This window comes from Pyxicephalus adspersus, chromosome 7, assembly GCF_032062135.1.
Source record: "Pyxicephalus adspersus chromosome 7, UCB_Pads_2.0, whole genome shotgun sequence".
NCBI lineage: Eukaryota > Metazoa > Chordata > Amphibia > Anura > Pyxicephalidae > Pyxicephalus > Pyxicephalus adspersus.
In genome coordinates, this window is record NC_092864.1 from 79,400,246 (window position 1) to 79,418,089 (window position 17,844).

The 17,844-nt window shown below is 38.7% G+C and overlaps 1 protein-coding gene across 1 annotated transcript in view; it reads right to left on the bottom strand.

The window, feature by feature from the left end:
- PARN (poly(A)-specific ribonuclease) overlaps window positions 1–17,844 on the bottom strand; it is a 67,719-nt gene that overhangs the window by 12,237 nt on the left and 37,638 nt on the right. Inside the window, exon 21 of the mRNA XM_072419028.1 lies at window positions 7,096–7,170. Coding sequence (XP_072275129.1) covers window positions 7,096–7,170 — 75 coding nt within the window. The remainder of the gene's footprint in view (window positions 1–7,095; window positions 7,171–17,844) is intronic.

The following is a 17,844-nucleotide window of genomic DNA, read 5'->3' on the forward strand; positions in this document are numbered from 1 at the left end:
TATATATATATATATATATATATATATGTATTTAGAGACTACAGTAGTGTGTTATTATAAAGCAATTATATTTCACTATAAACATCCATACGCTAATGTTTACAAAAACCAACAACTTGATACCCTTCAACCCCAATTTATCTGCCCTTATTTGCAGACTTTGATCTTTATATTTGGGTGTCCCTATACCTATTCAGAAGGAACAAGGTAGTTTAAAGCCCCAAACTCTTGATACCTAAAGCTTAAATTTGTTTCATAACAATGGTTGTATAATTTGAGCCTTGGTTGGTGACAACTTCTGTTTTTAACTTCAATAAAATTGCATGTTAACAAAATCATCATCTCCCTGTCCCGCCCATACTGGCCCCGGTCATAGAGACAAGCAGGATTTCGAAAAAACAAGCTAGGCTGGAGTTCCTCATTATTCCTGTGTTTTAATTATATTTTTTAAATGACTTTGTAGATTTTTTAGACCTCTCCAGACATTTTTTTTTTTTTAACGCTTTATGATTGCTGTAATGCCAAAGTCTTATGGGAGTTAACATTATCCTCCTTCTATAAAATCAAATGCCATTTCAGTATGAGAAACGGTTCCATTTACAAGGATGGCCTAGTTCAGCTATTCCCAAGTAATGTGTCAGCATACCAGCCTGGATGTATCAAAGTTTTAATTAGGAGGGGTGGGACATTATCCCGTGCAAGAGGATAACAAGTATTTATCCTAATTGTTTGCACAATGGCTATCATAATATGCACACATTTTGTTGCTTTTATGCATTCTATGCAATGAAAGAAACCAGAGATTCTATTGTACCCATGTAATAGTATATTGATGTAAAAATAGATTAAATATGCTACCATGGATTAATAAATAGCACATATATGTAGAAAAATCAATTTACGTATTAACCACATGGTAGTATTGGTATAATGGGACATTTCATTTTTCTGTATAGCCATGTGAGGTTTCAATGTCCAGCTAGATAAGTGGCACACACTTGATTAAGCAGTTTATATTCCTATGCCTCCAGCCTCCTCCTAAATATTACATTTTCTTAATCACCTGTGTCTAGCATACCTTGAAAGCCTAAATCTGACCCAGAAAAAAAAAATATATGCTAAAGTAGTACCAGAAGAATGATCAGCAGCCAATGAAAATCCTCTTAATAGTGAAGAGGTAAATATGATAATCACACAAAACGGCCATAAAAAGAGGAACCAAACTGAAAAAAGCATAAAGAAAAAAACCACACACAATTACCTACAATCCCGCAGGGCAGTCCGATCCGCCCGGGGGTGTCTTGCATCGAGTCCCACATCATCCCCACCTTCCCAAAATAAACAGGTTTTCCATTTTAAATTTATTTATATAAAAAAAGATTAGCCACCCCTTTAAAAATGGGTAAAATTGTGGGGATGGGTCCACTTTAAATATTAAAACAAGTAGTATGTATGGACTGCGTAAGGAAAAAAATATCCAACAGGGGATCTTCTGGCGCAGTGGCTCAATAGCTAGTTGTGAAGCAGAGTATTTATAACTGACAGTTTAGAGAAATCGAAGTTTACTAACTCCATATACATACCTAATAATTATTCTTTGAAAGAAGTTTGGCAGTTAATGCAAGTGTATTCTATCATGCTTCACAAAAGGAAAAATGGGGGTTGAGGGTCTACTCTAAGCTTTGCACATACCAAAAAAAAAAAAGTTTGATTAGGCGAAAAATTTTAAAATGCAATAGGCAAAAGGCTTGTTAAGTTACAGACTCAAAATCCCTACATAGCTCACCACTGATGTATTTGCTAAGTAAGGCCTTTGCATACAGAAGGCTGATCCAGCTGGTTTAAATTTGCTCGGTATCCAAGAGATTTTTTCTACAGTACTTCATGTAAGCAATCACTGTATATGAACATCTAATAATGCTGCTTTCATTGGCCTAAAAATGCCTTAAGCAAATATTTTCCTATCACCAAGTTTAATTTCTTTTTATTTGTCAGGTCTAGTATCTGTCACAAGTGTAGGGCTGCTAGTTTAGCCTGTAGATAACCACGTTAACATTTAAAACATGCCAGAGATGTGTTTTTAGAAGAAAAATATGCATGTCCCGCTGACTAAATATCTTTTCACAGCCCCTCCTCATCCCACCTGTGAAAAGGTTTCGCTTTGGCTTGTCACACCAGTTGACGAAATGCAGTCCCCTTTATAAAGCACTACAAGCCATCAAATTGTGTTATGCTCTAAAGCAGGGGGGCCCACACTTTTGTGGGCTTGTGAGCTACTTTTAAAATAACCAAGTCAAAATGATCTACCAACAAAAGCTAAATGTATATATACAGAGTATGACACAGAAGTGACATTGAATGGCAGAACATTGCACAGATATTGCACTACAAGACTATAGTGACAGGAAAGCTACAGTTCACCTGTCATAGGAGAATGACGTGCTGCACAAGAAAAAGAACTGATAATCTGTACAAAGCTATCTCGGTAATTGAACCCTGAACTGACTTGGCGCCCAGCACTGCTCCCCCTCAGATTGCCCTCTCTGCCCCCTCCCCACTGTTACAGGAGCCTTCTGGTGTTGTCGGAAGACATCCCCAGCATCCCTATAGACACAAAGCAAGGCTGCTGGTAAACAGCAGGGAAGGCTAAGGCAGGGCTCTGCGATCGACTCGCGTTGCCTTTGCAATTGACCAGTGGATCTCGATCAACGTTTTGGGCACCCCTGCTCTAAAGTAACCCAGGGGGAAGAAACAATATTAAAGTAGTGTTTGAACAGGCAGTATGTGTGTAAGAGTAGAATGGAAAAAAAAAAGTTGAGAAATGTGGATGTTATGTTATTTTAATTACAGTTTCTACCAATAAATGCATTAAAAATCTTTTGGACCAATAATGCCTCTTCTGTATTCATTAGACAGAGATCCTGGAGTCCCCTTATTTGCACCTGGCCCAGCTTGGAATATTGGAACACTAAAGCATTGAACCCCATAAGCGATAATCACTGAACACTTGCAAGTTTACTTTGTGGCAAGGAGGAGGCTTAGGGGGCATGTGTCTAAAGGGAGGTATTGGAAACCGGCACAACTGATTTTTACACACACAGTAGGCACCTGAAGTAAAAAAAACCAACATATATAATAAAAAATCTAGAATTTTCTGAAATGTATTAAAAATTCAGTATTAAACTGCCCCTTCCTGGGGTTTAGTACACCGACTATTCTGCAGTTTCTTAAATGGTAGGTTGCTTGAAGCGCTCTAGAGAACATGCTACTGTTTTAACACAGTCTATCTGTTCTGCCTTCATCCCTGAAAAAGCCAACCCTGGCTGGTTTGATGATTCCGAGATTTTTTTGGGGGTGGCATTCCATCAGTTCAGGATATTGGACTATTGCTGCAGAGTTTGGTTTTGGCTGGGTGTTTGGGGTTATCATCATGTTTGTGCATCATGTACTATGACTGATGAGAACTATGGTAGCACAAAGAATTAAGATTACCTTAAGAGCACCAAGACCAACCAACCAATAACTGTGACCAAATTACTTAAAATAATTTGCAAAACTATAACTCCAAACCAGAAAGGACCCTCCACTGTGCTTCATGCTGCCTTCAGATGTTCCTGCACCATTCTCTAGCCTGTTACCCGACAGTCTGACCCCTTTTAGGAACCTCACAAATGTGTTGTATGTAGGGGAATCATTTGGCTTGATTCAACCTCAGACAAATGGCTTTTATATTGCCAAAGAAAGGTTTGTATCTCAAACAAATGCTCTACTGAAACGCTTTAACAGAAGACATGAATGACAAAACGAATAAACCCTTTAATCAAGTACTTTTGACTTGTTTTCTCCATACATCATTAAACAGTCTGTAAAATATATACCTTATGAAAGGACCGCAGAATTGTTCTTGGTTGCAAGAACTAAAAAAATTACAATTTAAAAAAGTTTTAAAATAGATGAGACCCAAAAATCTGAGACCTTGGATTCACAAATTAAGAGCGATAGATCCTACAAATCCTATATATATATATATATATATATATATATATAGATATAGATCCTACATAGACTACAAATCCAGTTTTTATATCTCCACACTTTCATTTACTCTTATTTTGTGAAGCCAGGGGGGAGATCCACAAAAGACTGGATTCTAGAAGTGCACCATTTGCTCCAAGAGAGAACACAATTATACTCTTAATAAAACCATCCAAGACTGGAGAACTTTAAAGGGAACTGAGAATATAAAGACAAGAAAAAACCTATTTGATAAGGATATATAATTAAATGGCTATTTGCAAGGAGATTAGCTGCTTGATGGAAATGCAAGTTTCTGGATCCATACAGCCCCCTCGTGGTGGTCTAGAGCCGTCTTTATAAACTTAGCAAACAGCAGCTTCACAGACATGAGAAAATCTGCTTAAAACCCACTTAAAATGTCTAATAAATCATCAGCTTCTGAGTCCTTTTAAACCATCATTATCCAGCTAAAACAAAGCTTGCTCTATGTATTAAGTACAGGCTGAAAAACATTTTATACATTTATGGAATACTTTTCTTTTAAAAAAGCTTTCAGTTTAAATACCATGCTTAGTAAGGCTCAATAAAATCTCTAGATGATAAAGGAACTTTTTCCAAGTAGCATAATTTGAATCTTTACTGGACTGGGCCTGCACATTCCAAACTTGTTTTATTAGCAAAAAGACCTTTTGTCATGACAATAAAACATGACAGTATTTCCTACAAGGAAAGTAGCACTAAAATCCTATGATCAAAAACTATTTCCTAAATGAGGCCACTCTAGGTGGACAACAGATGAAGATGACGGTAATATCCTTGCCCTGAATCCACTGGATTCCATTACTTTTTATTTATATCATTTTACCACTATATCAATGCTGTATATGTAAGAGCATGCCTCTTAACCACAAAAACTGTACCACTCTTTCACAACCATTTCTCATATCAAATGTATTGCCTGGGAATAAGCTTTAGGCAGGTGGTGGCCCCTGTATTGTGACACAACTTCATAGTAACCATCCAAATACATCCAGGCTGGATGCTGAAAAGTGCTAAAAGGGGCCGGGGAGAAGACTGCTGAAGTATAAAAGTCTCAAACCAGGCCGCAGGACACAAAGGCAAAAATCATGCCCCATACCGCAACATGCTAAGACCTGCATATGATGGAAGGCTGTTAAGTTATTCAAGAGTAAGCTGGATCTTGTAAAGCATTACAAACTGTGGGATAAACCACATAATAAAATGATTGTATAAGCGGGCACATGTGCCTTGTTAAAGTAGCTAAATGTAAATATTGAGAAATTGGATTAGAAGTAAACCTTATGGGCCAAGCATCAGATTTAATTTTATGGTAAAAGAATACATGCTAAAATCATGCAAAACCTACAGGTACATTTGTGTCAATGGCAAATTTGGTAGGTACACCATAAGGATATGTCTGCTGAAGCCTCTTACCTTGTGACAAAACAAACATTTTTTTTTTTAAGCTTTAGAAATGCCTTCCAATGGTAAAATATGGAGATTAAATTATACTGAAGTCATACTGAATTATTATCTAAAAAATATGGACATGCTGTACATTGTGACAGGTCCCGTTAATTCATCTATAACTATACATTTAGTGAAGTGTTATTTTAAATGTAGGTATACAAAAGAGCAGTGTTCTCCCCGGGCTCTTTAGCTGGCACCCGGCTGTTTTTGGGTGGTTACTGAAAAGTTGGGTCACAATACAGCAGATGTCACCCACCACTGAACACAATTTTGTCTATTAAAATGCATTTTTAAAAGCTTTTATCCAAAGCCTTTTTTGGGTTTTAGCATTATCTGGGGCTAGAATTTTACCATAGACTATCAAGAGCCTTAGGGGATGTCTGTAGGCAGCTTTTGCCTTACATGATGCAATGGGATGCCTGGTAAGTTTAATTTAAAAGCTGCACATTTGCACCACACACTTTACCCTTAAATCAGAGAGGCTTTGGAGTATATTTATAGGACCATACAACTTCTATTGAAGGCTCGATTATATTCCATCTTTAAATTTTGCGACGTAGAGCTGAATGCAGATAACAAGGATAGAACAATTGCACATTTCACATACTAAATATTTCGGGTAACTACTTGCTGGCACAGCGATAGCCAAGCAATACATCTTCATTACAGTTTCTTACATTGTGTGAAAGCCTGTCAGGAGCTGCAAGTTTATGAGAAAGATGTGATCACCACATGCTTTAATCAGAAAGAGTCACATGATATGTTATAAAAAGAACACAGCTCTACAAGAACTGATGAAAATGTTACTTTGATACAGTTTAATAGGGCGTATACATGTCCTGCAAGCATAATATATTTAGGCGGGTGTGTCACACTGTGTAAGTGTGCAGCACTCCCTGTGCCTCTCCATTTTGACAAAAGTATAATCAACTCATCTGAAATGTTAATTAAAACTTTCGGTTTCATCTATAGATGATTGCCGTTTTCAGAGTGCTATGTACAGTTGCCAATTCTAGCAGCAGACTGCTGGGATGGGGGAGCACCAGTTGATGTCCTTATCCTCCGACCTCCTAGCCCTAAAGTTTTGCACAGTTGAGCATCGGTTTCTTTTCTACTGAGACATAACTACTATGACTTTACTACACACACCCAGGTCTTCATAAAGTTCATTAAAGCTACAGAAGGACTGATAAAGCCCAACTCAACACTTGGCTAAAAAAAAAAAAAAAAAAAAAAAAAAAAAAAAAAAAAATAGCCTCTTCTAAGATGAGAAATACACAAGGGATAAGCTTCTTAAGGCAAATAATCTCCCCACTGCCACTAGCAGAAGTGTCCCTATGGGAACATTCCTAATTAAGTTGGTGACAACTCAAAAATACTTTCTGCCTGCATTTCTGTCCTAGTGACTACTGTGGTCACCATTACAACCAAAGTAATTCCCTAAAGGGGACACTGAAAAAGAATACATACACACACAAACACCACCTTTTTGAAAGTTAAAATTATGTCTTAGTCTTATTAGTTGCAGATATAATTTCTAAATACAATCCACAAACATGGTAGCAGAAACCTTAATATGTAGCTTACCTATTTGCACTTGCTCTGGCTTGCTGAGAGACACAAATGCTGACGTACTATCTATCCAGGACATGTCAATTTTACCTGGAAAACAAAGTATATTCAGAATTGTATAAATTGCAGTACAACAAAGATCACAATATGGTCAATATCACACTCAGGCAAGCTAGGTCCACTCCTTGCTACTTTCTGGCATCTATGAAATGCCAACAATGGGCTGGAAATCAGGATTGATGCAATATGTAACAGCAGCAGCCCAATGGCCGAAATAGATGGCTGAAACATGAAAGTGGTGGTGGCAAAGAACAGAGCCTGTATAGGGCAAATAGAATCAAGAGAGGATAGGACATGGAAAAGACAGGGCAAAAATAAATATTGTATTCAATGATAATTCCCACAGAATACATTCATGTAATACCTTCAGTGTGCAGAAAGCAACATAAGAATCTTTATATAAATATATCCAATGTTCATCCAATGAACTGAACGCTATACATTAGTTAACCTACTGTATCATAAGCAACAATGATTTTATAGCAGGACCGAATCCTTGCGATCAGCAAATTATGCGTGCAGCCAGGAGGCCCAATGCGTTTCACCAATGAGGAGCTTCCTTAGGGGTAGCTGAGTGCTAGCGAAATTGTCACACATATAACCGTCTAAATATGATGTAAAGTAAGATATAAGAAAAAGTCCACATTAGAATTGGATAAAATTCAAGCTACACAGAAATCCATATTCATGTGAAATTGGGGAATACACAATATCAATATAATATACATATTTGATGTTAAGGCTAAATGTAGCATTAAAATATTATATTTGATGAGTAATACTTATTGCAACCTAGTGCTAGAGCAGTTAATACTCACTGCCCCAATACTATTCAGGAAAAATTGACATGAGTATTTTTTCAGCCAGTTACATCTGTTGGTGCTACAGGCTAATTGCATTGCAACAAAATAATTAAATAGATCTTAGCTTACATGAGCCCAGAAGGAGAGTCTCTCAGAGTAGTTTACCAGTAACCTAAGGTTGCCTAGGCTTTCCCCTAAGCTCCATGCGCACATGAGCGGGGTAACCCCCGAGACGCCACCTCCCTTGTGGTTTTAAGGCGGGCCCTGGAGATTCTCTTCTGCATACATCAATACCCTAGGAGAGCTGCGGCTGCAGCCCTCGTTCTGTCTTTATCTACGGTCAGATACCTTTATCCAGAGGATTAGGTAACCTTTCATTTAACAATTATTTTCAAACTTACCTCTATATTAAGCTTACACATTTATATATTACTCATCTACTACAAATTATACTAGTACCTTTTTTCCTATATATCTAATACCAGTGGCAGTACCAATAGGTATATATCCAATACCAGCCCTAGTGTAATCTATGCCGTTTTGTTCATCTCACTATCCTTTATTCCATAAACCAAATGTCACCTTATACTCATCTAGCATTTTTATACCTTATGCTTTTATTGCTCCTTTACTCTACTAAACTTCAATCCAGGTACAGATATATAATTACATGGATCACCGACCCCTCTTAAGTTTTGCTGCAATGTAAATGGCCATTATATGTAACTGGCTGAACACACCAATGGTTAATTAATTTTTCTATATTTAATTATTTTGCTGCAATGTAAATGGGCTGCAGCACCAACATATGTACCGTATTTTTCGGCGTATAAGACGCTCCGGCATATAAGACGCACCCAATTTTAAAGGAGGAAAATCTAGAAAAAAAAGATTCTAAAAGATTATTCCCCTTCTGATCACCCTGTGCCAATTTGGGTTGAATAGGCACAGGGCGATCAGAAGGAGATAAATTGGCACAGAGTGATCAGAAGAGGATAAATTCCCCACTCTGTGCCTATTTATCCCCTGCTGATCATCCCTTCCCACTTACCGGTCCGTTTCTCTCCGCCGGCTTGCTACCGGGATCGCGGGGGCACGCTTTTCTCTCAGCCTGCTTCCGGGATCGCCTGTGCAGGCTTCTCCTCGCTGGGTCTGCAGGAAGGCGGGGACACGCGCTGCAGCCAGGAGGAGAGGAGAGAAGATCGCAGAAGCACACAGGATCGTGGGATCGCGGTATCGGGTAAGTATGTTACCGGTTTTATTTATTTTTAAAACTTGCATTCGCCGTATAGGACGCACCCACTTTTCCCCCCCAGTTTTGGGGAAGAAAAAGTGCGTCTTATACGCCGAAAAATACGGTAACTGGCTGAAAAATACTCACGTCAATTTTTCCTGTATAGTACTGGGGCAGTGAGTGTTAACTGCTCTAGCACTAGATTACATCAAATATAATATTTTTAAGGATACATTCAGCCTTAACATCAAATATGTATATTATATGGATATTGTGTAAGCCCCATTTTTTTTTTTTTTTTTTTACAGAATAGGGATTTCTGTGTAGTTTGAATTTTAACTAATTCTATTGCGGACTTTTTCCTACATTATATCTTACTCCATCATATTTAGACCGCTTGTTATATGTGTGACAACTTCGTTAGTGCTCTGCTACCACCGAGGAAGCCCTCATTGGGCGAAACGCGTCAGGTCTCCTGGCTGCGTGCATAATTTGCTGAAGCAGATTGATGCAGTCCTACTATGTTGCTTACGCTACAGTAGGTTAACTGTAGCGTAAGCAACAATTTTATAGTAGGAGTGCATCAATCCGCTTCAGCAAATTATGCACGCAGCCAGGAGACCCGACGCGTTTCGCCCAATGAGGGCTTCCTTGGTGGTAGCAGAGCACTAACGAAGTAATGTATAGCGTTCAATTCATTGGATAAACATTGGATCTTTTATATAAAGATACTTATGTTGCTTTCTGTAGACTGGATGTATTATAATATTGTATTCTGTGAGAATTATCACAGAATACAATACAATATTTATTTTTGCCTGGAAAAGCCCTCTATGTTTTGTTTGTTGTATTACTGATCCGGGGTTGGCAATATTCCAAATGAGGATAGTTGTATTTATGTTGTATATAGCACTATTCCACTATTACCACCTATACCTTTTATGCTATTGTTTATATACTCTGTTAGGCAATTTAGATTTTAAACACAAAAAACAGACCGACAGAGCTAAATACTGTATAGCTGATAAATAGATCTTGATTTCCTGTAGCTTTTACCATATTATATCTTACCGATAGCTTTATAGTGCACAAAAACGCTCTTGCATGCTGCACATTAGACACAGGGGAAATCTTAGTAAAATAAATTGTCAGAATGAGGACTAAAAATGTAAGGCATTCATCATGCAGAGATCCTGCTGCAAATCACAATTCAGACATGAAAAAGGACAATGCTTCAGCTGAATCAAGGAAAAAAAATGCTTATGCTGCATCAAGTTTAATGGTAAAATCTTCTATTGAAGGCAAACTTTCTAGTGATAACAGCCTTAGATGCAAGTTTTTTACACTTCGGGCAGATTTCCTTTTAATTTCTATGGGTCCATAAAACTAGTGGAGAGAATCAACCCAGTTGAAAACAGACCTCAAAAAATACCCAAAGAGATTTTGTAATACCCAAACCACTTCCTATGGCTTTTAGATCCAAGATTTTGCAATACATACCATTCCTAAAATAAACTTTCTGGGTCGTGGCCTGGTGCACGGTAGAGTAGGACACGAGTTGTGAGCTCTCCTGTCCACGGTCAGCATTTACAGGTTTCCTGCAGCCTTTTCTCCTCCTCTCCTCGTGCAAATGGGCAAGCACAGTCACGTAGAATCCAGTGCTTCCTCTGGTGGGTCCCAATCCCACAAGATCCATACCCTTTTTGATCCAGGTGGCTTTACAGCTCCGGCCACGAGAAGCCAGAAGGAAAGCAAGATTGTGTCGGCAATGGACCAATCGGCAACCTCGGATCTCCCTGTTGCTTTTACAACGCAGGTGAGCCCCCCCTGCTCCCTACACATAGCAGCTTGGGATCCTCTCTTACAACCCCCTATGGCAGCAAGCTCTCACTGGGGCACCATCTACTCTGGAGATCCCCCATAGGGACTTGAATTCCTACTTACAGGCTCTCCCTACTAAATCTGACCTAGAGAACATGGTCCAAAGGATGCTGAGCACTTACAAATCAGAAATGGAGCTACCTAGGGATCTTGGGAGTAGGATAGAAGAAATTAAAAGTACAACTGAAGACCTTATGGGTCACCTCACTAAACATATAAGGCCTTAAATGCTCATTCCACTCTTCTACAACTCATCTCTCAACATGAGGTTCTCAGAAATAGGATATTATTAGAATAAGCGGGATCCCTGAAAACATTGGCACTGAGGAGCTGATTCCTACAGTGACTCCAGTGTTCAATGACCTACTTCTCAAGCCAAAAGATCATTACATTGAATTTGATAGGGTTCACAGGATCCTGGGGCCCAAAAATAAAGATCCCATGAGGCCTCATGATATTGTATGCAGGAAGGACCCTTCCACCTTGAGGACATTATGTGAGGGGTCCGTGCACATCTCCTGTCCAATGGTCAACCAATCATCCTCCTGCAGGATTTATATCACACTCTCACCCAATGTAGGGCTTTTATGCCCATTCTGGAGGTCCTCAAGTCCTCATACCGTTGGGGTTTCCCATTCCAGCTAATTGCCACCAACAATGGGAAAACAGATTCTATCAAATGGAGGACTTACCCACATTTCAGCTCTCTTTGGAATCTCGGATTTACCTATTCCTGATTGGCCTATTCAACTTACACTCCTGCATCATCCTGGACACAGGCCAGACGCAAGTCTCAACGTAAAGGTTCCTCCACTACTGTGGACCACGATACCCATGACCATTGATCGAGATTCTGGCGATTCATATTTCAACCAGTTCTTTTCTCTTAGGATCACCCTTCCCAGGGATCCTACTGGTTCCAGACTGCTGATTAGTATATTTACTCTTTACTTGCCTTGTCTTTACTGCAGTTTTTATTTGACTTATGTTTACTGCATTTTTTTTTTTTTTTGTAGCCCAATTTTTATGCCTATCATGAGTATTTTGATGCTCTTTTATATGTGCCCTTATGTTAAGCTGTACCACTACTGTTATATGCTGGTTGTTGATGCCGGACAGGGCGAGAACCTATTCCTGTCTCGACATCAATGTTACCCCACTCAGGGATCCTGCTGCAGGTTTTTGCGTCCTACACTTTAGTTTACCCCCTCCCACTCCCAGGTTTCCTACACCCTCCTTTCCACTTTAAATTATATCCTCATTTATAGTAACAAGATCCGTGCTTCCACTGTGCTTCTCTCCCCTCACACCTAATGATGGCAGCTGAACCCCTGTCCTTAGCCTCCCTTAATGTCAGGGACTTTAACGTGCCGGAGAAATGGAGCCAAATCCCTTACCACTTTCATAAGGCCAAAAATTATTTTTGCAGGGGACCCACTTTACAAGGGACTCGGTACCTACATTCAAAAACCCCTACCACACTAAATGGTACCATAGTACCAACCTTTCAAAACCTAAGGGGGTCTTCCACAAAATAAGGGGGTTTTCCACAAATCTTTCTCCCGAAGTTCTCAACTCCTTTTTTGATACACAGGGCTGCTATAACTTTATCTATCAAATCCAACGACCAGGTTTATACCCTTGTTAATGTATTTGCTCCCAATCAGGATCAACTTTTTTTTTTTTACTTGGATGATCTCTAAAATTGAAGTTTGGTTATCATCAATTGATAATTGGAGAAGACTTTAACTTACCCTTAGTCCTACAGAGTGATACTTCCCTGGGAAGATCAGTAGACCCTGCCTTGGCCTATCAAAGTTTAAACACTTGTGGCATAAATTAGGTGTTGTGGACACATGGCGCATCTCTCACCCTGTTGACTCCTCCCATGCCCACAACACCTATAGCCATATAGATTACTTTCTGATTGCACAGCCTTTACTTGCTTTTCAACCCAGATCCAGGGTTGGTTTGCGGATATGGTCTGACCATGCCCATGTGCACTTAGAATTTGGTATTTCACCTGCTAGTGGCGCCAGAGGTACTTAATGACAGTCTCCTACCTTTCACCTAGTACATGAACAAGACCCCACTCACTCTTACACGAATGGGAGGTTCTCAGAGGAGTTTTCATGAAACAACTCCCATCTGAAAAAAGCCAGATGTTCTCAAATTCAATGCCTCATGGCCCAAATTGCTGATTTAGAAGCTATTCATATGCGGGACCTGTTGCTGGGCACCCAAGTGGATCTCTCTAATGCGTGTTAGACGTGAGCTACTGCAAATTTTAGATTCTCAATCCATGATATCTAGAGATAAAGCGAGAAGAAAGTACTATGAATTTGAAAATAAATGTGGTAGACATCTCACTTCCTTTTACAGAAATATGAATTCTTCATGAAGTTGGTTAAATGAGCCTAATGTATTTTGCTACATTTGTGGTGAATATTCTCCACAAAAACAGAGCAGAAACAATACAGAATTTGTGAAACAAGCATATCTTGTATATTTTGGTATTAAACTGGGGGACCGAGATAAATATTGGGCTCCCCATATGGTATACAAAACTTGTCTAAGTCAGTGGAAAAATGGAAAACTGAAAAGTTTGAAATTTGGTGTACCTTTGGTATGGTGAGAGCCCAAAAATCATCCTAATGATTGTTATTTGTGTGCTGTGATTGTAAAAGGCTTCAATTGTTACAAGAAAAACAAGTGGGAGTCCCCGGATTTGGAATCAGCAAGACGACCTGTGCTGATGTTCCCATACTAGTGTTCAGTACACTCCCTGATAATCCAGGAGTTAGCAGTGGAAGTGAATATGAAGGAAATGTTTCATCAAACCAGCAGTTCTCCCAAGAAGAGCTCATTTAATTAATATGTGACTCAAGTCTGTCATCTGAACTGTTAGCATCCAGGCTAAAAGAAAACAACTGTCTGGGCCCAGAAGTTAAAATAACGGTTTGTAAGACAAATAAGGTGACCACTCCTACCATATTCCAGTGAAGATGGAGTCTGTGTACTGTTGGACTACTAGCCCATATGGGAGGACCAGAATACCGAGCAGAAGACTGGCCGCTTTTCATAGACAGTTACACTCAGTTTGAAATCCGTTTTTCTGCATAATGACAACTGCTATGCATCAATTCCAATTATCACTCAACACAAAACTTACAGAAGAATATGAAAACATCAATATGGTCTTACAAAAGCTTTGTTATTATGGACACCAATGGTCCATATGTGTTGATTTAAAAAAGGGTGAATTTCCTACTTGGACACAAAGTGAATACACAAAGTCCCCGTGTTTCATCTGCTTGTGGGATAGTAGAGCAAAGCCGGATCACTGGAAGAAAGTGACATGGCCTCCAAGGGATAACATGAAAAGGTGCAGCGATCATCATTAATGAGCCAATGGTTGACAAAGAAAAAAAAAAATCATTCTCCCCCCACTATTCAAAGTTGGGAATAATGAAGCAATTTGTTAGAGCTCTGAACAAGGACGGTGATTGCTGCAAATACATTTGTAGAATCTTCGCTGGATTGAGTAGTGAAATATAAAAGCAGGAATCTTTGATGGAGCCCAGAAACTGATAAATGATGGAAATGTCACAAGTTACATGACTGATACTGAAGCTTCTGCCTGGCACAGCTATGTCATGGTTGGCAGGAACTTCTTGGGGAACCATAAAAGCATAAAATTGTGAAAAACTGGTACAAAACTTGCTCTTAAAAACTTAAAAAATGTGTGTGCTACTATGGAGTATAAAGGTACACTATCTCCATAGCCATTCCCAAAAATTTCCAGAAAATTTTGGTGATATAAGCGAGAGAAAAAAGGGGAGAGGTCCCATCAAGATATAAAGGTGATGGAAGAAAGGTATTGGGGTAGATGGGACAGACATGATGGCAGACTACTGCTGGAGCCTTAACGTGATTGTCCCGATCATCAGCATAAAAGGAAATCATACAAAAGGAGTTTTTAATGACTTCTTTGTGATTAGTTCTGTAAATATAATGAATATAGACTATATTAACAATAAATATTTCAAAAATTTAATTTTTTAGAACTAGGCATATCTAGTTTAAGTTAATCCTAATTGTCATGTTTCATTAGTTTTCTATGAGGTTATTATTGAGGTCATTGTTTTAAAAACTAGAGCCAATCTAGAAAAACCAATAAACCAATACCATATTTGGAATCTGTTCATCAAACATAACCTAAAATGACTTCAATCTGTTTGGCAAGAAAATGATTGTTGACCAGTGTAATACTTGTACCATAATGGGGTAATCATTGTGGTGCCATGTACAAAACACAAAATGTTATACCAAACTTGCACAATTCAAGTATTTTATCTACAATTGATCAACATTTCAGATCAAACTTTAAGTAATTCAATTTAATATTCACAAAAAAACCTCAAGTGACAAAAAGTTTTCTGAATTAAACTTCCACTTACTTACAGGGTACAAACATAATCAGAGAGATGTACAAAATGTTTCTTTAATATTACATCAGCTATGTCTCTCAAGCAGGTGCAAAATGTCAAAACTAAAATCTCCCTTAAAATGGAAGCCAAAAGCAAAGCATGTTTCTCATTACATCAAATCCAGCGCCAACAAAAGGGTAACGAATGAAACCAGTAAACACCCATTGGATCCTACCAATTCACACAGACAAGTGAAGTGCTGTAAAAATTCCTATATTTCAAAGACAGATAGATAATATTTATCTTTGAACCATGCAGACTATAAATGAAGCCAATAACCATGAGGTCATATGAATACAAAGAAGGCTTCCAGACACAAAGCACATGGAAACCAAATCTGAAATCCACAAGTGTAGATATAAAATCCTACATGTGGAAATAACTTTGTAGATTTTATCAATTCACATAATTTGGTCTCAACCCACTAACATTATACAACTGAAATGAGATGGGGGGATTTTTCATCTCAAGGGATGAAAGCAAGGAATTCTCAAAAAGTAGAGGACTACAATTTAAATAGACTTAATAAGCCAAATAAAACAACATTATTTTAAGGTCTACCATCAGGTGGGAACCATTTAAATTTGTATGAGAATTCTGAGACATGCTTTGCTCCGTTGTACTTACACTAGTGCGGATTAATAGGTTGTTGTTGTGTACTTGTTACATACAGCAATTTTCACCCATAAAACGCTATGGTGGAGCCAGCCATAGCCTGGGTCTGCCATCTGTTGGGCCATCAATGCTTGGGGGTCAAATTTTACTGCTACTGCACGGACAAGTAGGAAGGGGTCGAATAACATAAATCACATGTACCAATCATCAGTGGGGAAAGGGTTCAAGAACTAAAAGCAGCAAACATGATTTTCAATGCCTCCCCACAAGCAAATTACCACAATCTCAGTTGCCACTGGGACTGTACCCCCAACCCCCTTTTCCCACCATGATGCCTTCATGCCAACCACCTTACTCTACAAATCAACCCTATGTATACCACCATCAGCCCCCCACTCCACCCCTTTTATTATTATCCCATTTGCTTTTACCACCGCTTCATTATGACCTACTTTACTTACCAGTACAGCAATACCTTTGTGCCCCCTTGCCATTGTACCAATGCACAGTTCTTTGACCACTGACACTGCACTGATGTACCATTATGTATTCTAATTGTGCAGGCAAAAGGAACACTTACTAGTGCCTTAGAAAAGCAAAACACAGAATGACTAAAATATAAAAACTTTGGCTTGCACAAAAAAAAAAAAATGGAAAGTCAAACCAAAAAGCCTGGGATTTTAAGGGGACAAAACCTTTTTTTATTTTACATCTCAACTTAAGTGCCTTAAGGTGCCCATCCTCAAAGGCCAAAAAAAGATCTCTAAATCCAGCAGCTTCCTTTGCACCACTTAATGCATAAAATAAAATGCAAGATGTCAGACAGATAATGTTAGCAGCACTAGAGACTTCAGTATTAAGTTGCATCAGTCCAAGTCTGCCAATTTTTTTTCCCTATATTTCAGAAGCAGAGATGAATTGTGCGATAGTTTTGACATTCCATAGCATGAACTCAAGTTGGGATCTGCTAAATTTTAGGATCGCATAAAATACCTTGCTGCACAAACTTCATATATTATGAGCATTTTGAAATGGACTTGGCCTGAATGGTAGGGTTGCATATTTTTCAGAATGCCTCTTCAAACGATGCTCTTAGTCAGAGAACATGCAACGCATTCCTATTCTTCCTTTAGAAATTAAAAGATATAAAGAAGCATTAAATGGTCATAACCTGCAGTAACTAACTATATGTGCCCAATTCAGCCAAAATTAAAGCCAATTTTTAAACTGTCAAGAGAAAAATTACAGTCTTTCAATTTAATCATCCGGTCTCAAGCAGGTTTTTTTTTTTCTAAATACAGGTGGCAATTCCTTATGCACAGCTCTCAAAAGTCCCAAAACTGCATTCAATCAAGTTGAGGTATAGACTACCCATTGGAGTCATTGCCCCAACCTGATCCTTTTCGCTTTTAGCCATTCTGTTGTAAATTTGCTTTTGGTGGTTTTGAAATTAAGTCATGACAACGATCACAGTAAGGCTTTAGCACACGAGTTCATGTTCAACTCAATGACTGCAAGGTGCTCAGGTCTTGTGGCTGCAAAACAAATAGAGATCATCTCCCCACAGCCGTGGTTGAGAGTTGTTTGTTCCAATAAGATGTGCTTGGTTTGTGCCAAATGTACCCCTGTGCATTATGTCAAAAATCCACTCCATTTTTGTCCAAAGAATGTGGTTCCAGAA